At 33.1% G+C, this 20,521-nt stretch overlaps 1 protein-coding gene across 1 annotated transcript; it reads left to right on the top strand.

Moving 5' to 3' along the window:
• Positions 1 to 536: 536 nt before the first annotated feature.
• On the top strand, positions 537 to 20,306 carry LOC111057518 (isocitrate dehydrogenase [NADP], mitochondrial). Its single transcript, XM_039439864.1, has 10 exons — positions 537 to 1,445; positions 2,129 to 2,244; positions 6,183 to 6,327; positions 8,087 to 8,286; positions 10,234 to 10,368; positions 11,360 to 11,463; positions 12,251 to 12,408; positions 14,721 to 14,814; positions 15,319 to 15,429; positions 17,249 to 20,306. Exons 1-10 carry the CDS (start codon positions 1,343 to 1,345, stop codon positions 17,421 to 17,423), a joined length of 1,341 nt encoding a protein of 446 aa, XP_039295798.1. The 5' UTR covers positions 537 to 1,342; the 3' UTR covers positions 17,424 to 20,306.
• The last annotated feature ends 215 nt before the right edge of the window (positions 20,307 to 20,521 follow it).

Below are 20,521 nucleotides of genomic sequence, written 5' to 3'. Positions count from 1 at the left end.
TATGTTTTTGTAACCGTTTTCTCAATAATTATTCAAAAACGTAATGATTGATTCTTCACATGTAATGAGGTACAAAAACGTCAATTATTCTGCAACAGGTCACTTATTAAAGTCCAACTGAATCATCTTAATAATTAATGATCATTTTTGCCAAATTACTCTAAAGTGATCATTGAAATGGATTTTTTAACTCTTCAACTGAAGCTGCCAATACATAGTGATAAGATATTATTTTTCATTCTAAATTCTCAATTTCCTAATATGTTTTTGAGCATGAGGTCAGAAGAGTGTTATGCAATAGAATGATAAGAAAGAACGTGAATCAAAAATATCTGTTTCCTCTTTTTTGAATGTTTATGACAAATATTAGGAAGTTCAATTGAAGATTAAACAAGGAAACGATTTAATTACGTTTTTATGATATAGGCTGAAGTGTAGCCTATATTTATCTAGTTAAAAAGTTTTCATGATGCAACAAGTAGGCTAGGTACCCAATCCATAAATTAATAGGTAGTGTGTAAACTTTGAGTGATTCAATCAAAGCATGAGTTCTTGATACTAACTTATGTTGAATGGCAGATTATTATTTTGGATTATACCACATTATTTGTAATTTATTTGATAAATGATCGATTAACAGAAAAAAATAATGTAATAGAACATTATTAAAATACAGTACCTAAGTACAGTACCGTATCTAATCGAATTTTAAAACTCAGAACTTTAATAATGTAAATAGAATAGACTATTCGTGATAGCGAAATTTAAAAACCTAAAGGTAGTAATATGATGAGTATGGAAAAATCCAACTTCATTTTCATATAAAATTATATTGATATTTCTTTTATCAAAATAAAGAAGTTAACATCACAAATAATCAGCCCTCTCCTTTTAAGTTTGAACTACGCGCCATAGGCCCTCAGGTACCGGCACTTGTATTTTTAATAAATTTGAGCTTCAATCTATTCCGACCACGGCATTTGAAGAATTCAACTAAATTGATGAAAGTTGTTTTTCAATCTTCAAAAATAGCTTGAAGCTAGCAGAAATATTATTATTTTCCAATTAATGTTTCATTTGTCGAAGTCACGTACAGCCTGTAGAGTCGTGTATGGAGGGGGTAAACTTATCAGAAGCTGCAAACTTTCAACACAGTGGACCGTTTTATCATAAGTTTTTCGTAATATTCTTATCATTTTAATGAGATAAGGTTTTCACAAACAGTTGAGTAATTCTATTTTTCAAGTGATCCACTTTCAGCAATAGAATTGGAACTTTAACCTCGCATTCATCAGTGTAAAAACGTTGGCAGACCGCGTCGGTTTGTTTTCTCTGTAGTGCTATGGCGTCTTCTTCAGTTAATTCTGTGGCTAAAGTGCTATTTTCTCAAAGTTTATTGAGAAATAATCATGTTGTTCCTGTATTTGTATCATGCAAACGAAACTGTAAGTACTCATAAACAATTTAGTTTTCTGAAAAATGTGTCGATTACAAATTTTAAGGTTATGTCTAACCTCTACATTTTATTATTATTTAGAAAAATAATAATTTAGCATTACCATATTTAATTAACAAGTTTCAAAATTTTGTATTCTTAGTAGATTGATTAATCTTCAAGCTAGTATGGTTTGCAAATCATGTTTTACTTTTATTATACTACTTGTATAAGGTCTCATTCTTATTCTACCTTAACAAGACTTATCAACTCAACGTTAGTAAACAAAACTAACTAACTTTGTTATCAACCGACTCTCATCTTAATTATTGATAAACGTGAAATACATTATCTATTTCATATCATGTGCAATATAGAAAACAGGCACTGTAAAATGTTAATGTCTGTAGAGCAAAAGAACTATACCTTCAATGCATTCAGCTTCATCTAATACCCAAACTTTTATATATGTTTATTTACTATTTTCAGAAGGGTTTGCATATTCATATTCAATTCATTTATAAGGTGCGTAAACTAACTTGGTACAAAAGTCATATTAAATGCTTGGGAACGGAAGAGCAGGGTTCTCTTTTTCCTGAAGAATTTTAGTATTGGAGGTAGACCTATTTATCCTGAATAAATAAACTAGATTGTTTCAGGATAATGATATGTTTTCCATTTTAAATTTCACAGACTCACAATCTGGAAGGATTGTCGTTGACAAACCAGTCGTTGAAATGGATGGAGATGAGATGACTAGAATAATATGGAAAAATATCAAGGAAAATTTAATTTTTCCATTTGTAAAGGTGAGTCTTATAACAATATTATTTAGGACATCATTACTCGACGAATAATTTACAAACATGTAATAGTTGACATATAATAAGCATCAACTTGATTCAATATACTAATGAGCTTCTATAATCTGCGAAGCAGATTTGTGGTAACTAACTTGTGCTATCTACCTCGTCTTATAAGTGCGCAAAAAACTAAGATCGTCGATCATTTTCAAACCCATTAACGTCAATATTATTGAAATCAAATATATCCTTATCATCAACTGCTCTTTTAAATATATAGAAAAAATCCGTCGACCGTAATACTTGATACATAGTAGATTGAAATAGAGTTAATTTACAATATTACAATAATTTATTGACGAACTAAGTGATGTCTAAGATTCAAGTCGACGGTTTGGCATTTCTCTATATGTTTAAATGTTTATATGTTGCGCGAGATAAATATCTTGCCCGGGCCGGGATTTGAACCCGGGCCTCTGAATCATAAAGCCAGCATCTGATCCACTCGACTACGGCCACTCCCTATGGAAGTGTCTACCCAATGGCAGTTTTCCATTTAATTTCTGCTCAATATAGCAGAAACATATATAGGAAAGCTTACTTACTTACTTACTCCTTGGAGCTACAGCCCATTTAATGCCTTGACCTCCTTCAAAATGCCTCTTCATTCTTCTCTGTCAGCAGCTTTCCTTCTCCATCCCCTGATACCCGCCATTTTCAAGTCTTGTTCCACATCCTCCAGCCAGCGCTTGCGCGGATGTACGTTCTCGAAGCCTCCGTCCACCTGGGTTCTCTCTGAAGATTTCCTCTAAATTTTATTTCATCTACAATTTCTGGTTTCCTGTAGAGGTTATTCCTGGTTGGTCCTTATTTTCCAGTCTCCATTGATGAAGACGGGTCCATGAATACTTCTCAGGATTTTTCGCTCCCAAATATTCAGGAGATCTTCATTTTTCTTTGTAAGAACCCAGGCCTCTGCCCTATACAATACTACTGGCTTGAGGCTGTGCAAAGGTTAAAAAACGTTTTTATTTTGATAGCTTGATAGAATACAAATCGAAAAACTTTGAAAAAATATCACTAGTAGAAAGTTCATTTTTAGCCTTTGCACAGCCTTAAATAAAAAGCCAAAAAAATGCTACTGGCTTGTTTATTATTTCGTAGATTTAGATTTTCAACTTTTTCGATCTGATTTTCAACTTTTTCTGGATCTGAGATATTGGCTCAAGGCAGAATAGCATTTAATTCCCACAGCTATCTTCGCTTTTATGTCGACCTCGACGTTGTTATCTTCAGTGATTACAAAGCCGAGGTATTTAAACTCAGATATCCTTTCAAAAACAAAGTACTGTAGGAAGACCAGACTTCAATAAATAAAATAGGAAGTCTTGTTTTAAATATGATTTGATTAGATCGTCCATCGTCATCACCATCATTCATTTTAGGTCTTGAGAAATTCTTTATAACTTAGTATTTAATTGCATTGCTGTAGTGTTTCTATCTTTTAGTTTTACTAATTTTTAGTCATTAATTATAACTGGCTGTTTCTGCAGCCAATTATTTGTTTTATTTCTATAATATCAATATTTATTCAAATCATATTTTTAATCTGTATTTTTCTCAAATTTAGTTTAATATAATATTAATTTTCATAATTTAGTTTATCGATTTTAATTTCAGCGAATTACGCCAGGCCCTCACAAACACAGGCTTAAGCCTACATGTGAGTCTCTAATAACGTAAGGGTATATATAAATGTACTGTATTATTTGTAAATTGTGAGAATAAATTGATTTGATTTGATTCAACCGACAATTTGTAACAGAGAACCATGTTTTTCATCTATCCACTAAAATTATCACGTAGTAACATTATATTGAACCTAAAACATATTTTAAGTAAATTTAATTTGTTTTTCTAATAATCTTAAACACTTCAAATAATCAGTGAAACTCAATAATATGATCCTTAGCCCCGCCGTAAAGTAGACCCACGCTAATCCACGAAAAGCAAGCCACGCCGTGGGATGTTTTGTAAACCATTGCTATAGAATTATCCATAATCAATCAGCTGATAAGTGGATTATTCATTGCATGTATTACACAGATGTCTGGAGAAGCCTAGCAATGGTTTACAATACATCCTACGGCGTGGGTTGCTTTTCGTGGATTAGCGTGGGTCTACTTTGCGGCGGGCCTTAATCCTACTGAATGTAAGAAACGTCTTACCATAATATTATAATTAGTGAGTTATAATAGGCTAATGGTAAAAATCTGTTATCAAAATCAATTTTTCCCTAATTAGCCTACTAAATTTTTTCTTGTCTATAATAGAGTGAACCGTGAGAAATTCCGTAGCTTCTAACAGTTATTATAATTATCAGTTGATTCTATTTGTTCATATGACGTAAGTTAGGGTTCAGTAGCCTAACTCATTAACTATTTATTGAACAATGTAGATAACAGAAATGGAAATAAGCATTCAATATCTTTCTTATCTATTCCTGCACACAATATTTTTAAATTACATTGAAATCCCACGCATGAATTTATTTCCAAATTATATTGAAATCTCACGTGAATAAATTTTAATATACTTCAACTATTTTTTATCAATTCCTGTAATTTAATTGAATAAATAACCCAACCTACCAGTATACCGGGTGTTTCAAATAGGACTTTACAACTTTGAAAATTCATATAAATCTTATTAAACAAGGTACAGAGCTGGTTTTGGTGTTGTTTCAAACGAAAACACTTCAAGTTTTGACTCGTGTAGTCCGCTAATGCCTGGTAACGTCGCACAAGCGGCAGTTACGTCAAAGATTGCTGCCTTCACTGGTCCCGAGCGTGCTAGCTGAGTGTTTTGGTTTGAAAATCAGCATACCGTAGTGTACCTTGATATGTTGCAAAAATTTTGATACTACAGATCGATGAGGATGACCGAGAACGGAATGCTTTCTTTATGCAAGTTACGCACCACTACACTATCTGACTGATGTCTGGGATTTTCTTTATGACCGCTTTCCAAATCAGTGAATTGGCCGTAATGCGCCAATTGAATGACCTCCTCGTTCCCCAGACTAACACCGCTGGATGTTTTTCTTGTGGGGTTTCATAAAAGATATGGTGTACTTACCTCCTTTGCCAGCCACTCTACCTGAACTTAGAGCAAGGATTTGCGCTGCTGTTGAGCAAGTTACACCTGGAATGCTAGTGCGAGTCTGGGAAGAAATCGACTATCGATGGGATGTCTGCAGGATAACCAACGGAAGTCACATAGAACATCTTTAGTTTAAGGTAAAACAACTTGAAGTGTTTTCCTTCAAAACAACACCAAAACCAGCTCTGTACCTTGTTTAATAAGATTTATACGAATTTTCAAAGTTGTAAAGACCTTTTTGAATCATCCGGTATAAGCAAGGTTCAGTTCAACATGTAAAGGTGCGTACAGATATACGCGCCGCGAACATGAGCAATTCACTTTTAATCATCTGATGCCAAGCTTTTTATAACTGTATCTTACCGTTTCTGTAAAAATACAGATATAATCAGCTGATTAAAAGTGAATTGCTCATGTTCGCGGCGCGTATATCTGTACGCACCTTTAGAAGCAGCAGTAGTTATCAGAATATTTAAAAAAATACAGTAACCTAAGGATGGCCACTAACGGTAGAACATGTATGATGAACATGCATGTTTTGTCATCAGCGAGTTGCTTCCAACATAGAAAAAACAACAAATTTCAATATTGCTCCTACAGCTTCTTTATCTGCAATCACTTCTCTATCCTTGTTGCTGCATAACAATGTACGGTTGAATTAATTTAAAATCAATTTGATTAATTCAGTTACTTATAAATTGATTTTGTACGGTTGAATTAATTTAAAATCAATTTGATTAATTCAGTTACTCATAAATTGATTTTTGTAATTATTTGTGCAGGTAGATTGCAAGTACTACGACCTGGGACTTCCCTACCGCGATCAGACGGACGACCAGGTGACAATTGATGCGGCCGAAGCTATCAAGAAGTACAATGTGGGCATCAAGTGCGCCACCATCACTCCGGACGAGGCCAGGGTCAAAGGTCAGCTACTATCATTGCTATCTTCCTGCTTCAATTGTGTCATTCCCCATATTTTCAATTATAAAAATTGATTATTATTATTAAAAGATTAAGTGCCGGTTGCACGTACGTCGGTTAAATTTCAATCGTGATTTATTCTACGAGAAACAATCAGAGAAGTCGTCTTCTCAAAAAAGCCTCTTCTGATTGGTTCTCGTGAAATTAATCACGGTTAAAATTTAACCGGCTTTTGTGCAGCCGGGCCTAACCATATTAAATTGGATGTCGCTCAATTACTAGTTGACCGAACGAAGTGAGGTCTAAGATTCAAGTCGACGGTTTGGCCTTTCTCTTAATGTTTAAATGTTTATAATGTTTATATATTTATATGTTGCGCATTTACGGCGAAACGCGGTAATAGATTTTCATGAAATTTGACAGGTATGTTACTTTTTAAATTGGGCGTCGACGTATATACAAGGTTTTTGGAAATTTTGCATTTCAATTATAATATAAAAGGAAAAAGGAGCCTCCGTCATACGCCAATATTAGAGTAAAAATCAGACTATAGAATTATTCATCATAAATCAGCTGACAAGTGATTACACAGATGTGTGGAGAAGCCAGTCTATTACTGTGTTTGTATAAGGTCTATAGTTTCAATCAAAGACATTAAAGAGGTATGCATCTTTAAGCTGGGTTTACACCAAAGTTATTAACAAAATGGTTATAACTTAATCCTTATAGATTCTATTAGATTGAACGGAAGTTGACAAAACATATGTTCATCATGTGTATGATAAGTTATGTTCAATCTGATATAATCTAAAAGGATTGAGTTATTAACATTGTTTTAATAAATTTGGTCTAATCGCAGCTTTAAGGTCTTTGGTTTCAATATTTTGTTTTGCAGTCATTGTATTATTATGCGTGCCCATCAGTATCAATATTCTCACATTCGAAAAAACTAATTTAATAGGTGAATAAAAATAAACAAATGAACTAAATAATGCTGGAGAAATTATAATATTTTTGATTCTAAAAAATTAATTATCATCAGATAGAAAGATCATCACGAACTGGATGAATTATATCATATGGAATACAAATTCAAACGTGAACTGAGTTTGTTAACATTTAAAACAGTTGACATCTGGTACTTGTGGATGAGAATTATGCGTGAGGTCTACTGTTCACAGAACTACTAGTAATAATAATAATAGTGAGGATAATGCCCACATAAGCTTATAGGCTTGTGGGTGATGAGTGAGGGGGATTATTATGAGAGATGAAGACTACCTTAAGGGTAACCGTCCACTGGAACCGTATTCAAACGATCCGTTCGGCCGTTGGATGGGACGAATCTGCGGCCGTCAATTCGGCCGAATATGGTCGTCCATTGTAATCATTTACGTCAGTCTAGTTGCCATTTATTGAATCAACTACTATCATAGCAATGAAGTTTCTTGTTTTACTAACAATTTGTATGTTTTTTAACAGAATTCAACCTAAAATCAAAAATCTAATCAAAATCTTTATTTTGCTAAAATACAAAATCACTTGAAATGTGTCAAATTATTAATACAACAATAACTGAAATATACAGTAGATACATAATCATCGAAATTAATAAATAGAATTTGCACAGCTAGCAAAGCGAACTTGTGCGCTAGCTGTGTGCTCATTTTCGATTTATAAGATGATATAAAAAGATGTAAATACTTCTTGTTCGATATTTTTTCTCGTTTTACTTATCATTTGTATATATATTTTTTAACAGAATTCAACCTGAAAAAGATGTGGCTATCGCCGAACGGCACGATCCGTAACATCCTTGGAGGGACAGTGTTCAGGGAGCCGATACTGTGCAAGACAATTCCCCGCGTTGTACCCGGATGGACGCAGGCCATCATCATAGGACGTCATGCATTCGGAGACCAGTACAAGGCCACTGACTATATAGTCAACAAACCTGGCAAGGTACTTTATACAATACAATAAGGACAGCATCAAAATCATAGGGAGAGAATAAATAAGGCAACCTTAGGTAACTGTTATAGTTATTATTACCAGTGATCATAATAATATAATTATTATTACCATATGACCAGTAAAAGGCCACCGACTATATAGTCAACAAACCAGGCAAGATACTTTATACATTACAATAAGTACAGCATCAAAATGATCGAGAGAGAAAATATAAGGCGACCTGAGGTAAATGTTCTAATTATTATTCTAATCCAATTACAAGTTCTATTCATCGTAAATGAATAAAATTGATCACAATATTACTTACAGTCCAGGTCCTGTAGCTTTGCCTATATCGGTGAAGGGCCACTAGACTACAATACTACCAGTTCAAAAACATGGAACATCTTTGATAATGTATCTTTCCATAAGCAACAGATGCTGTTTTGTATCTTTATAGAAGCAACGTGTTGTATCCGAAAAGATACACAAGGAGCTTTGCCTATAGGCGAAGAGCCACTAGACTACAATACTTCATTCATTGGACTGAACTGAACTGAACTTTTTCCCAGTTCGAAAACATGGAACATTTTTGAAAATATGTCTTCCCATAAGCAACAGATGCTCTTTTGTATCTTTTCAAACGCTACGTGTTGCATCCGAAAATATGCATTAGGAGCATTGATGTATCTTTCCATAAGCAACAGATACTCTTTTGTATCTTCTCAAAAGCAACGTTTTAAATCTGAAAAGATACACAAGGAGCTTTAATGTATCTTTCCATAAGCAACAGATGCTCTTTTGTATCTTCTTAAAACCAACCTGTTGAATCCGAAAAGATACACAAGGAGCTTTGATGTATCTTTCCGTAAGTAACAGATGCTCATTTGTATATTCTCAAAAGCAACGTTTTGCATCCGAAAAGATTCACAAGGAGCTTTAAAGTATCTTTCCATTAGCAACACATGCTCTTTTGTATCTTCTCAAAATCTACGTGTTGTATCCGAAAAAAATACTCAAGGAGCTTTGATGTATCTTTCCATAAGCAACAGATGCTCTTTTGTATCTTTCCAAAAGCAACGTCTTGCATCCGAAAAGATTCACAAGGAGCTTTTTGGAGTTATGTCCTTTCAGCATAACATAATCTATCAGCTGACATTCGTTAAACATGCCCTTTCCATTGTTGGTGATACGTTGCAACTCTCTCATCCATGAAGAATCTGTGTGTAGGAAGATTCCTCCATCTAGGGATCTAGGGTCTGTGACGACTGATGTTTCTGCAAAGCCGTGAATATTACCCCGCGAACCATACCTTGCCTATATGCCGTTTCAGAACCACTGGAAAATCAACAATTTTAATGTTGCAAACTAATTTAACCTCAATAAGATTTTGTTCAAAGCCTATCGCTGATGACACAACAATATGTGAAGCTAGGTATGGAATCTGAACCGTTCAAAACAATTTTTACGTTTACAATCATTATTTTATCATTTAGTTATTTGGATTTTTGTCTAATTCATCATCGACATTCTATTAGCATTGATTCTATGTATGTGATTCCTCCTGTTCCCTGTTCCCACTATTTCTGTTTCATTCTCAAATATAGTTCTTGCAAATATTATTTATCAAAGTTTGGGAAGGGAATGAAAAAGTTTTAATACTCTACCAGTCATCTGCTTAATTTTGTGCATGTATGAAGAAGTGGAATAGGTTTCATGGATTTTGTGTTTCAAATTAATTAGAAAATACTCCATATTGTATTTTTGTTTAAAGCTGATGTAAAAAATAAAACTTCATTTGAACTTGATACTTGGAAAATGATACAAATCTTAAAAGGTACATGTAAATGATTGATTGAAAATCTTTGATTAGATTTGGATTAACGGTGTTGAAAATGTTTGATTAGATTTGAAATATTGGTGATAATTTTATTTTATTTCTTATTTTTGGAACAGTTGGAGCTAGTATTCACAGGCAAGGATGGTATTGTTGAAAGGATGCAGGTTTATGACTTCAAGAGCCCAGGAGTCACTCTTGGCATGTACAACACCGACGAATCAATTGAAGCCTTCGCGCACTCCAGTTTCCAAGTGAGTTCAATTTAATCAATTATTATATTCCAATGTATTCTATCTCTCAAAGTATCTCTCATCTTGTTACAATCATACGTGATACAATTAATGCAAAACTGCTACTCCCGTTGTAAGGGTAATTTTAAGATCCAAACTCCTCCAAATACAATTTATGAGTTTTTAAATATTCTTAACAAGTATTAAATCATCAAACTTGAGGTGATGAGTTGAGTTCATGAACTTGATATTTATTTATTTATTTTATATTATTATATATTGTGCTATATTATAAATATAGAGACTCCACTTCCCGATTACCGTACATGTATTGACATGTCACATACTAATGAGCCATGCTTGATTATGTACGGTAGTGTTTTTGTGATAAAATGAAGTTTGTTCTATTGTATTCTTCCCAGTGGTTTGGAACCCACCTAAAGCTTCGGAACCCAATCATCTCTCATCATCATCCGTCTCATTAACAACGCACAAACCTGTGAGCTTCTCATGTGGGCCTTAGCCAAAAAACGTGGTAAATCTGCTCCCTCTAGTTTTTCAAGTCTAATCAAATCAATTTATTCGCCATGAAAGTAAATTAAAAATTAATAAGATGAATATTATCAATTGAAATATACAAATATTACACCAGCGGCAAAGAACAACTTGTGCACCGCGAGTGATTTCGAACAACTTTGATAAACATATTAAAAGGAAAAGAAGACTAGAACTTATTATAGACAACTAAACTAAATAAAACGAGGCTACAAATAAGTTGAAATCTTACTATTAAACGAAAATCCCAATCAAATGCTGTAAATCACCCCTAAGACTTCTGCTACTGCAAATATTGACATGTAAATCACCATTTACAGCATTTAATTGGGATTTTCGTTAAATAATAATTATTCATTAATTAGCATTTGAACAAATGCAACTTCCAATTTATTTCCATCTGTACAAAGAAATCATTTTTTCAAATTTTGTGACGGTTTTACTCTGTTGGTTTCAGGTTGCAATGAACAAGAAGTGGCCGTTGTATCTTTCGACAAAAAATACAATTTTAAAGAAGTATGATGGAAGGTTCAAGGATATTTTCCAGGATGTATATGAGGCGTAAGTATTGTTTTGTATGTTCTATTAATTTGTTCTATTATCGTTACTTTTCCTTGCAATTTTAATAAGTACTGTATTACAATAAAACATTGTTGAGTGACCTGGCAGAATGAATGAAAAATAAATAAATTGATTATCTATATCATTTGTAATACTATTCTGATATTTTGAAGAGGCTATTAATTTATTATGATTTAAGATCCAATCCACAGTAAGTACTGTATAACAATAACACATTATTGAGTGATCTGGCAGACTCAGGTATGAAGTCAGAGTTTTCAGGACACACCTGAAGAATTTGAATAAATCGTGAATTAATCCTATGTTATTCTATTTATTGAATGAAAAATAAATAGATTGATTGTTTATATTATTTTTAATACTCTCATGTTTTTTCAAGAGGCTATTTAATCAAGTATGATTTTGTGATTCAAGGTCCAATTCACACTAAAGTAACGAGGCGGTTATGTGGCGCTGGCGTGGCACAGACTTTTTGCCACTTTCACGCCACTCCTATGTAAACATATGGTCTAATGCAAACTGAAGTTGCGTGTCGCCACGCCTCTTCGTTTGCATTGAAACATATATTTTTACAAACTGTTAATGCAGTTTTATATGACGAACAATAGTAAAGTAGAGTCAAGTAAAGTATGGGAATTGGAGAACTCAGCTCCAAGCTATCGCTACCTCCGTGCCACGTCTGCGCCAAGTCACTTCAGTGTAAATATTGGGCTTAAGAAAGTATGAGAGGTTGGGCTATTTTGTATGTCTTTGTTTGTAATTTCAGAAACTACAAAGATCAGTTTGAGAAGCTGGGCATCTGGTACGAGCACAGATTGATTGATGACATGGTCGCTCAGTGTATCAAGTCGAGCGGAGGATTTGTTTGGTCCTGCAAAAACTATGACGGTGATGTCCAATCTGACATCGTGGCTCAAGGATTTGGTGAGTTTTTAACGATAATCCATGAGTTCTTTCAAAGTTTAGTTCAATTGATAACTTGAAAAATAAAAATAACTGAGATATTGCAATCATTCAAGTGCTAATGAATTAATTATTATTATTAAACGAAAATCCAAATTTAATGCTGCAATTCACCCCGAAGAATTCATCGAATTTCCATCTAGCTGTTGTCAAAATTACTGAGATATTGCAATTATTCAAATTCTAATGAATTAATTATTATAAAAACGAAAATCCAAATCAAATGCAATTCACCCCGAAGAATTCATCGAATTTCCATCTACCTGTTGTCAATATTTGCAGTTGCAAAAGTCTTTGGGGTGATTTGCAGCATTTAATTTTTGTTAATAATAATTTTTCGTTCAATAATAAATATCGGGGCACCGAGCTTCGCTCGTTATTTTTATTTATTGATAAACAGAACACAATTTTCTAAAATTATCGTGTTTATACAGCTGGCTATATGTCATTCTTATGAATTTCGGGGATGCGATATTTTGATTTCACATACTCAATCACTCACTCACTTTTTTACCATCCACAGCTGTTTCAGCCAAGGATGTATTATCCTTTTAATATCGTTCAGCGAGTTTTCCCAAGGATGAGACCTAGTACAATCGAATTTTTATATCATAAACCTACTATGTTCCAAATTTCGTGAAAATCGTTAGAGCCGTTTTCAAGATCCCTTGAACATAGATAACCAGATATAAAAATATAAACAGACATACAGAAATTGCTCGCTTAATATAATAGGATAGTTGAATAATGAGTTAACAACTCTGCATTTTTTAATTTTCGTACATAATCGGGCCTGTACGAAGTTGAAAGCGTTGTCTTTAATTTTTCAAAACTTATTTATTCATAGACAATAGATGCAATCCATGTAAAAACAACAGGCATTCGCTCAAAACTGTGTTAAACCTTATTTTAAATTAAACAGTTTAGGGTTAGGAAATCTAGAGTCTAAGGGCCATATGCACCATCTACGTTTTACCATAGATAAACAATAGCGTAAGTAGATATCCCACGGTATAGGGAATTTATGTCGCAACTTTTACTGTTATCTCAAGCCGATTACTGTCGATTATTGTCAATTTTTACTGTTTAGTTGGGGTGAGAGTGTGGGAACGGCTCAATTTGAGAGACTACCAGCGTCACACAGCTGCATGGGAAAGAACTACGTGGACTATCGGCTTGGGATAACAGTAAAAGTTGTGACATAAACGCCCTATACCATGGGATATCTACTTACGCTATCGTTTCTTTATGGTTTTACGTTAAACCACGTTTACTTGTAGATATGGTTGCATATATCACAATGTGTTTCATACGGGGTTTAAATTAACAGCTGACATTTCTCCGTTTAAACTGAGTATCTGCATGCGGGCGGGCCTAAGATAGTTGGATAAGTAAAAGCACGGATACTAGAATACATGCATTCTAGGTACCTTGGATAGAAGTAGACGATAGATAGAAGGTAGTCTCTAGACTACAGTTTAGTGGTTATATCGATTTCATGATTTGATTCCCTCACAATTCCAAGTCGAAAAAATTCTCTCAAAGCTCAATTCAGATTCTCATTCATAACTGGAAATTACAGGAAAATGAGTAATAATCAATGCAGATTTTGGATTTACTGATGTAGTCAAGCCTGCTTGATTTTTCAAACTGGTTCCGACAAATAATTTCGTATTACACCCTAAAAATGATTATTCTTCTCTTGAAAACCAAATAACTTGAAATTATATTACTTGAAGATTTTTGGTCCGGTTTCCAAGCTCGGGATTTAGACTTAAACAGCTGGAGTCAGAAAATTGGCTTTCCAAAACGGGGTGTAGTCGCAGCTTTTATAACAGTAGTCGTAGTTTTTATTTTCTCATTTCTATAATTGGAAACGTTTTTCCTTGACGAAATTAGACATTCCTAAATAATTCAAAGTAGCTGAAACTTTACACTATTTTCTCTTTATTTTATTTTGTGTTCGATTTTCTAGTTTTTCGAAATTTAATTCAAACGTGACTGAGACTACGCCCTGTTTTGGAAAACCAATTTTCTGACTCCAGCTGTTTAAAGTCTAGGATTTAGCTAAATCCCGAGCTCGGAAACTGGCCCTTAATCTATTTGTAATTATTATAGAAATAACTATACACTTTTTAAACGATTTTACATAAACATTACAAGCTCCAGTAAAGTTTAAAAAGTTTACTAGTTATTTGTATAATAATTAAACAATTCAAGTAGCCCTATTAGAATACATTTTTAAATTGTTTACACTTATCTTTGTTTTCTAGGATCTCTGGGTTTGATGACGTCAGTGCTGATGTGTCCCGATGGTAAAACAATTGAGTCAGAAGCTGCTCATGGTACAGTCACTCGTCATTACAGGTTAGTCTATTTATATTATCAATTATTTTGATGGGGGTGATGCCCACATGAGCTCTAGGCTTGTGCGTGGGTGATGAAATGGATGATGATGAGAGATGAGTGGACCTTACAGCTGTAGGTGGGTTCCGTACCACCTAAAAATGTATAAAAACATTTTTAATAGAAAAGTAAGATGCAAGAAAAGTATGAAGAAAACTGTGAGATTAATTAGATTTTTTACTTCATAATGATATACTTTTGAGGTTATGAAAGCTTGAATTGAAGTAAACATGATTTCAAGTTTTTAAAATCGTCCATTCAACTCAAACGTTAAAAAAAACCTCGAATTCAAGGAAACTTGATTAATGTGAACCGTACTTGAGAATTAAAAAATGTTATTCAAGGGAACTTGATTAATGTAAGCCCTAGTTAGAGTCAAAAATGTTATTTTGTCAATAAACAAAGTAATACAATTAAGAGTTCTAGTAATTCCGTATGAATAATCATTTTCAATTTAATTTTCAGGCAATATCAGAATGGACAGCCAACCTCTACGAATCCGATTGCTTCCATCTACGCATGGACCTTGGGATTCAAACACAGGGCCAAGCTAGACAACAATAAGGCTTTGGAAAAGTAAGTACTGTTTTTCATAATTCCAGTATTCTATGCATGTAATCAATTATTATAATTCCATGCTTTCAATAATTTTAAACCTCTATTCAGTTGGTTCTGAATGGTAAGTAAGTCGCAGTAGTCTATACCTTCTTTCTTTACCTATAAGATCTATAGTGAGGTTATAATGGCAGTGGAGAAAGATAGAAGAACAACGTTGCCGTCGTCCTCTGTCTTGTCAATGCCTTCTATAGACGGTAGCTGATACAGGTTTATCGATGTAATATTATTTGTTCATTCTCGTTTAAAATATTCAATTATATTTTATTAAGCAAAAAATTTTATTTTTTAATAATTTCATCATGAATTTTCATAATTAAGATGAAATATTTGGTTAATTAATTATAAATTCGACATTGTTGAAAGACGATGTGGCAACATCACAAAGCGAGAAAGAGATAGCGCTATCCGCTTTGTTGAATGATAGCCAAGGATAGCAATACCATTGCTAATCAAACACTGCCATTATAACGTGGACCTCACTTTAGGAACAATGAATAAACAAAAAGAAATTATGAACACCATCAAGATCCGAAAACTTTAATATCTGGGCCACATCATGAGAAACAGGTACTTTTTACTCCATATAATCGTCCAAGAAAAAATCGATAGAAGAACAGGTCCTGGAGAGAGAAGAATATCTTGACTGCATAACCGAGAGAAGAATATCTTTTCTGTATAACCGAGAGAAGAATATCTTGGCTGTATAACCTTAGGAAGGGGACCGAAAAAAACATCAGCTGGACTCTTCCGCATGGCTGTGGACAAAATTAGGCTTGCCAAGGTGGTTGCCAACATCCGTAAGAGCTTGTTCACATGACAGCGATTTACGCTCGGTTGTCGCTCGATTGGCAAATCGCTCGGTTTGCCAGCCTCGTACACATGACAGCGATTCATGAGCGGTTTGCGCTCGGTCAAGGGTTCAGTGAACCTTGCTAGTCGGGCAGTACTCAGTACAGCAATGGAATTGGAAGAGTTAACATATCTTTGGTTTTCATATCGTAGATGCAGAGCGCGATGAAGAAGACAAAGAAGATGGTGGGTGCATCCACTGACAGATGACAGATTGACAATGGGATCGTTTGTTACGCTGTACCAAAAATTGAGGCAGTATCCTCCAAAGTTTTTCAAATGAGCATAACCTTGTTTGATGAATTATTGACTTTGGTGAAAGCTGATATATTCTACAGAATCTATTATATTACAGGAACTCTATTCCTGTAATCCGAGCACTCCATGACCCAAATGCACTTTCTTTTCGCCACTTCATCGATAAACAATTCAGTGTCAAAGGATTCTAGGCATACTTCCATATTTCTACTAAGATCTACTTGAACCTAACTGAACTAGATTGTAATAGAATGACATTTTAATTGAACTGAAATTGTAATCGAATGTGGACTGCTCTGCTCGAAACCGCTCGGTTGACTGAAGACATGTGTACGCTCTCATGCCTGCTCTAGTATATCGAACCGCCCGGCAACCGAGCGGTTGGACTGGAGACTACAACCGCCGCGATTCGCCAGCGACTGTTCAAACCGAGCGTTGCATGTGTACGGAACCATGTCTTTCCCAACCGCTCAGTTGGTCAACCGCGCAAAAAACCGAGCGTAAATCGCTGTCATGAGAACAAGCTCTAACGGATAGGAACCACAAGAAGAAAAGTGATGTCATTTCTCAATAAATCTGTGGTTGGACGATACAATAGTGATCTCATGAAGTAATTGATTTTTATTTGCAATTTCCCCAATTTATATTAATCGATTTCTCTATTTTCTAGGTTTGCTGTCGCTCTGGAAGAATCTTGCGTCGAATGTGTTGACTCAGGAAAGATGACCAAAGATTTGGCGGCCTGTATCCATGGTTTGAAAAATGTGAAACCTGACATGTACCTGAACACCGACGATTACATAGCTGCTGTACGGGAGCAGCTTGTCAAAAAACTGAAATTATAAGAAACAAACTTTGAAAAAATTGAGTTTTCAAAGATACGCGCACAAGAAACTGGAAATGTAAGAATTAAACTTTGAAAATATGTGTTTTCAAAAATATTAAGTCATTCAAAAGACTGGGAGAGTGAGAATTTAACTTTGAAGTATAAGGCTCAACTCACACGCGAATCAGGTCGAAAAGAGACTCGACTCTAGTCGAGAGCATGTATTTCCAAATGGTGACACTCAGACCAGTCGATTCTAGTCTCCGCGACGTCACCATTTGAAAACACATGCTCTCGACTAGAATCGAGTCTCTTCTCGACCTGATTCACATAAGTGTGAATTGAGCCTTAGTTATAAAAGTTGAATAGCTGTAGAATCAAACTTTGAAAAATTAAGTTTCCACAAGTCATTCAAAAGACTGGGATAATTAGAAACTAACCTTAAAAATTTAACTTCTCAAAGATGAACCGCTCTAGAAACGTTTGGGAATTTTGAGAGATAAATTAAGTTCTCAAAGATTTTATAATTGAACTTTTCAATGATAAAACGCTCTACAAACTCCAATTTTGAGAAATAGTCTTGAAAACTGAAGTTTTCAAGGATTTAATACTGTAGATTTTCATCATAATAAAATAATATGAACTTTTACAACAAGTTTGTCTATAAGAAGATTTGCAGCTAGTCTCTGTGTAACAATAATTTGACTATAACGAGATGGTACAATATGACTGCTATTTTTATGAAGATTATATATTTTATTTCTGTTTTTTCAAGATTTTTTCTGGTTATCCATAATTTAATTTTATTAAGATTATATTCATAAATTGTCATATATTGTAGTTATTGTTATGAAGTTTTTATTTTTATCAAGTTAGTTTATTTTTTAATAGATTTATTTATAAATATCATAGTAACCCATCTTGATAATAAATCATTCATCTCTCATCATCCATCTTCCATCATCATCATCTTCACCATTATCCAGACACAGCAAGAGAAATTCGAGAAATCTAGTTCTAAGTCATCTGAGAAATCATTATCAGCGAGATAAAACACATTTTAAAAAGTTATATTAGATTGGAATTTACTGATTTCAAACATTTTTAGTGAGTATTTATTGATTACAAGATTGAAATAAAATTTATTTTCTATAAATTGAATGTTATAGTAGTCGAATTCTAAAGTAATCAATTTTTTTGTTAGTAATTGAGTGGATGACAAGACTGAGATTTCTGTAGCTAAAAAATGTGATATTGAAAAACAAATTTTCTCTCCTTGAGAAATATTTTTTATTATTTAATCACTATTATCATTAGTAGAGCATGGCTGATATAGGCGCACACAAATACATATTCAAAGAAAAATCTTGTCATCAAACCGTTGTCAGGTTGATACAATACTGTAAATACATTAAATTTTTATATAAATCTAATTGATGATTTTCTACCAATATAATCTTTAATTTGATTGATTAGTTGATGATGCTATGAAATTACCCAGTTTTATCTCCATATCTTGAAAATATTGTGTATGAAATCTATGACAAGATAATAATATTGTCAATTTTATCAAACAATTCTATTATTCTACACTTCAAAATTTCATCTAATTTCGTATTTTTTATTTTTCTTCAAATTTCACTTCTCCATTCTAAAGATTCATCCTCATGGTTAGTTTCATTCTTAATTTATTTATCAATTTCTAATTTATTAATAATTTATTCTCACTCAGATTAAAACCTTGATACCTGAAGTTTTATTCATTGAAATACAGTATATATCATCACTTTATTTCCGGCAATTTCATTTTTATATAACTTATTTCTTCATAATAAAGAATTTTAATTTATTACTTTTAATCTTCAATTCTTTGCTTTGCAAATTTTCAGGAACAATAAAAAGATTTGCTTTTGGTTCAGTATTAAAAAAAGAAATATTTCTCCCTGTTACAACGTTCAATTTATCAGGTATTTCTTTTTCAAGATTTTTCAAGATATGGTTTGTGTTCTTCATCACAGATGGATTAACGCTCATGAACATTCATTTTAGTCTAATCTACTCGTAGATTTCAATGTTAGATTTCAACATTATTAGAGATAGTTTCAAATTCTTATTATTAGAAAATTTGTTAGTTGCATGATGTAGTTTAGTGTCTAGAAGTATGTGTCTGAGTATGATATTCAAATTTTTATTTTTTGTTGTAATTGTCAGATTTTTTCAAATTCATTATCTTTTAATTTACTAATAATTAATCTTATTTCTCTATCTACACCAAATACTATCAGAGAATATTATTTCTAAATCCATCTCAAACCAACTAAAATTCCCTCTTCAAGTTCTTTCTTTATTTTCCTCAAAAATTATTTTTTTAAATAAAATTAGAAATAATTTATCCTACAATTTTATCTTTTTCAATGTTTAACTACTTATTCAAAAATTTATTTATTTGTAGTGAATATCAATGTAGTAAAATTTTATGTCGTATTTTCTCGTTTTCAAAATTATATATTTTCTTTATCATTTCTGTCTCACTTTATTTTCTTTCTTATTTCCTCTTCTATTTCTATCCCATCTTTCACCATTCCACTTTTAATTCCATCTATATTTATAAGTTATATCTCCTGAACCTCTTATATTTATCATTATTTCATGTTATTTTTGTATTCTCATATTTTATATGTAGTGGGTTAGTGAAATAACGGTATATTATAGTAGACTACTCATAAATATATGTTCATTGAACTTTAGATCAGTGTGTAGCTATCATTGAAATATATTATATATTAGCTATATAGCTTTATTCTCTCTAATATCCTTATCATAAGACTGAATTATGTGCCATTATATGATAGATATTGAAATACGGTACTCATTATTTTAATATAATATGGATTCAGTAAGAGATGAAGAGTTTTCATTTCTACTTTCCTTGCCCTATTACCATAGGTAAGGAAAGTATTGCTTTCCAAAAAAAATGAAGGTACCCTAATTTCTAAATTTCTATACGTTTCAAGGTCCCCTGAGTCCAAAAAAGTGGTTATTGGTCTGTATGTATGTGTGTGTATGTGTATGAGCGTATGTGCGTCTGTGTACAAATTTCTCGAAAACGGCTCCAAC

Source organism: Nilaparvata lugens, chromosome 13, assembly GCF_014356525.2.
Source record: "Nilaparvata lugens isolate BPH chromosome 13, ASM1435652v1, whole genome shotgun sequence".
Taxonomy (NCBI): domain Eukaryota; kingdom Metazoa; phylum Arthropoda; class Insecta; order Hemiptera; family Delphacidae; genus Nilaparvata; species Nilaparvata lugens.
This window is presented reverse-complemented; position numbering and strand designations above follow the sequence as displayed.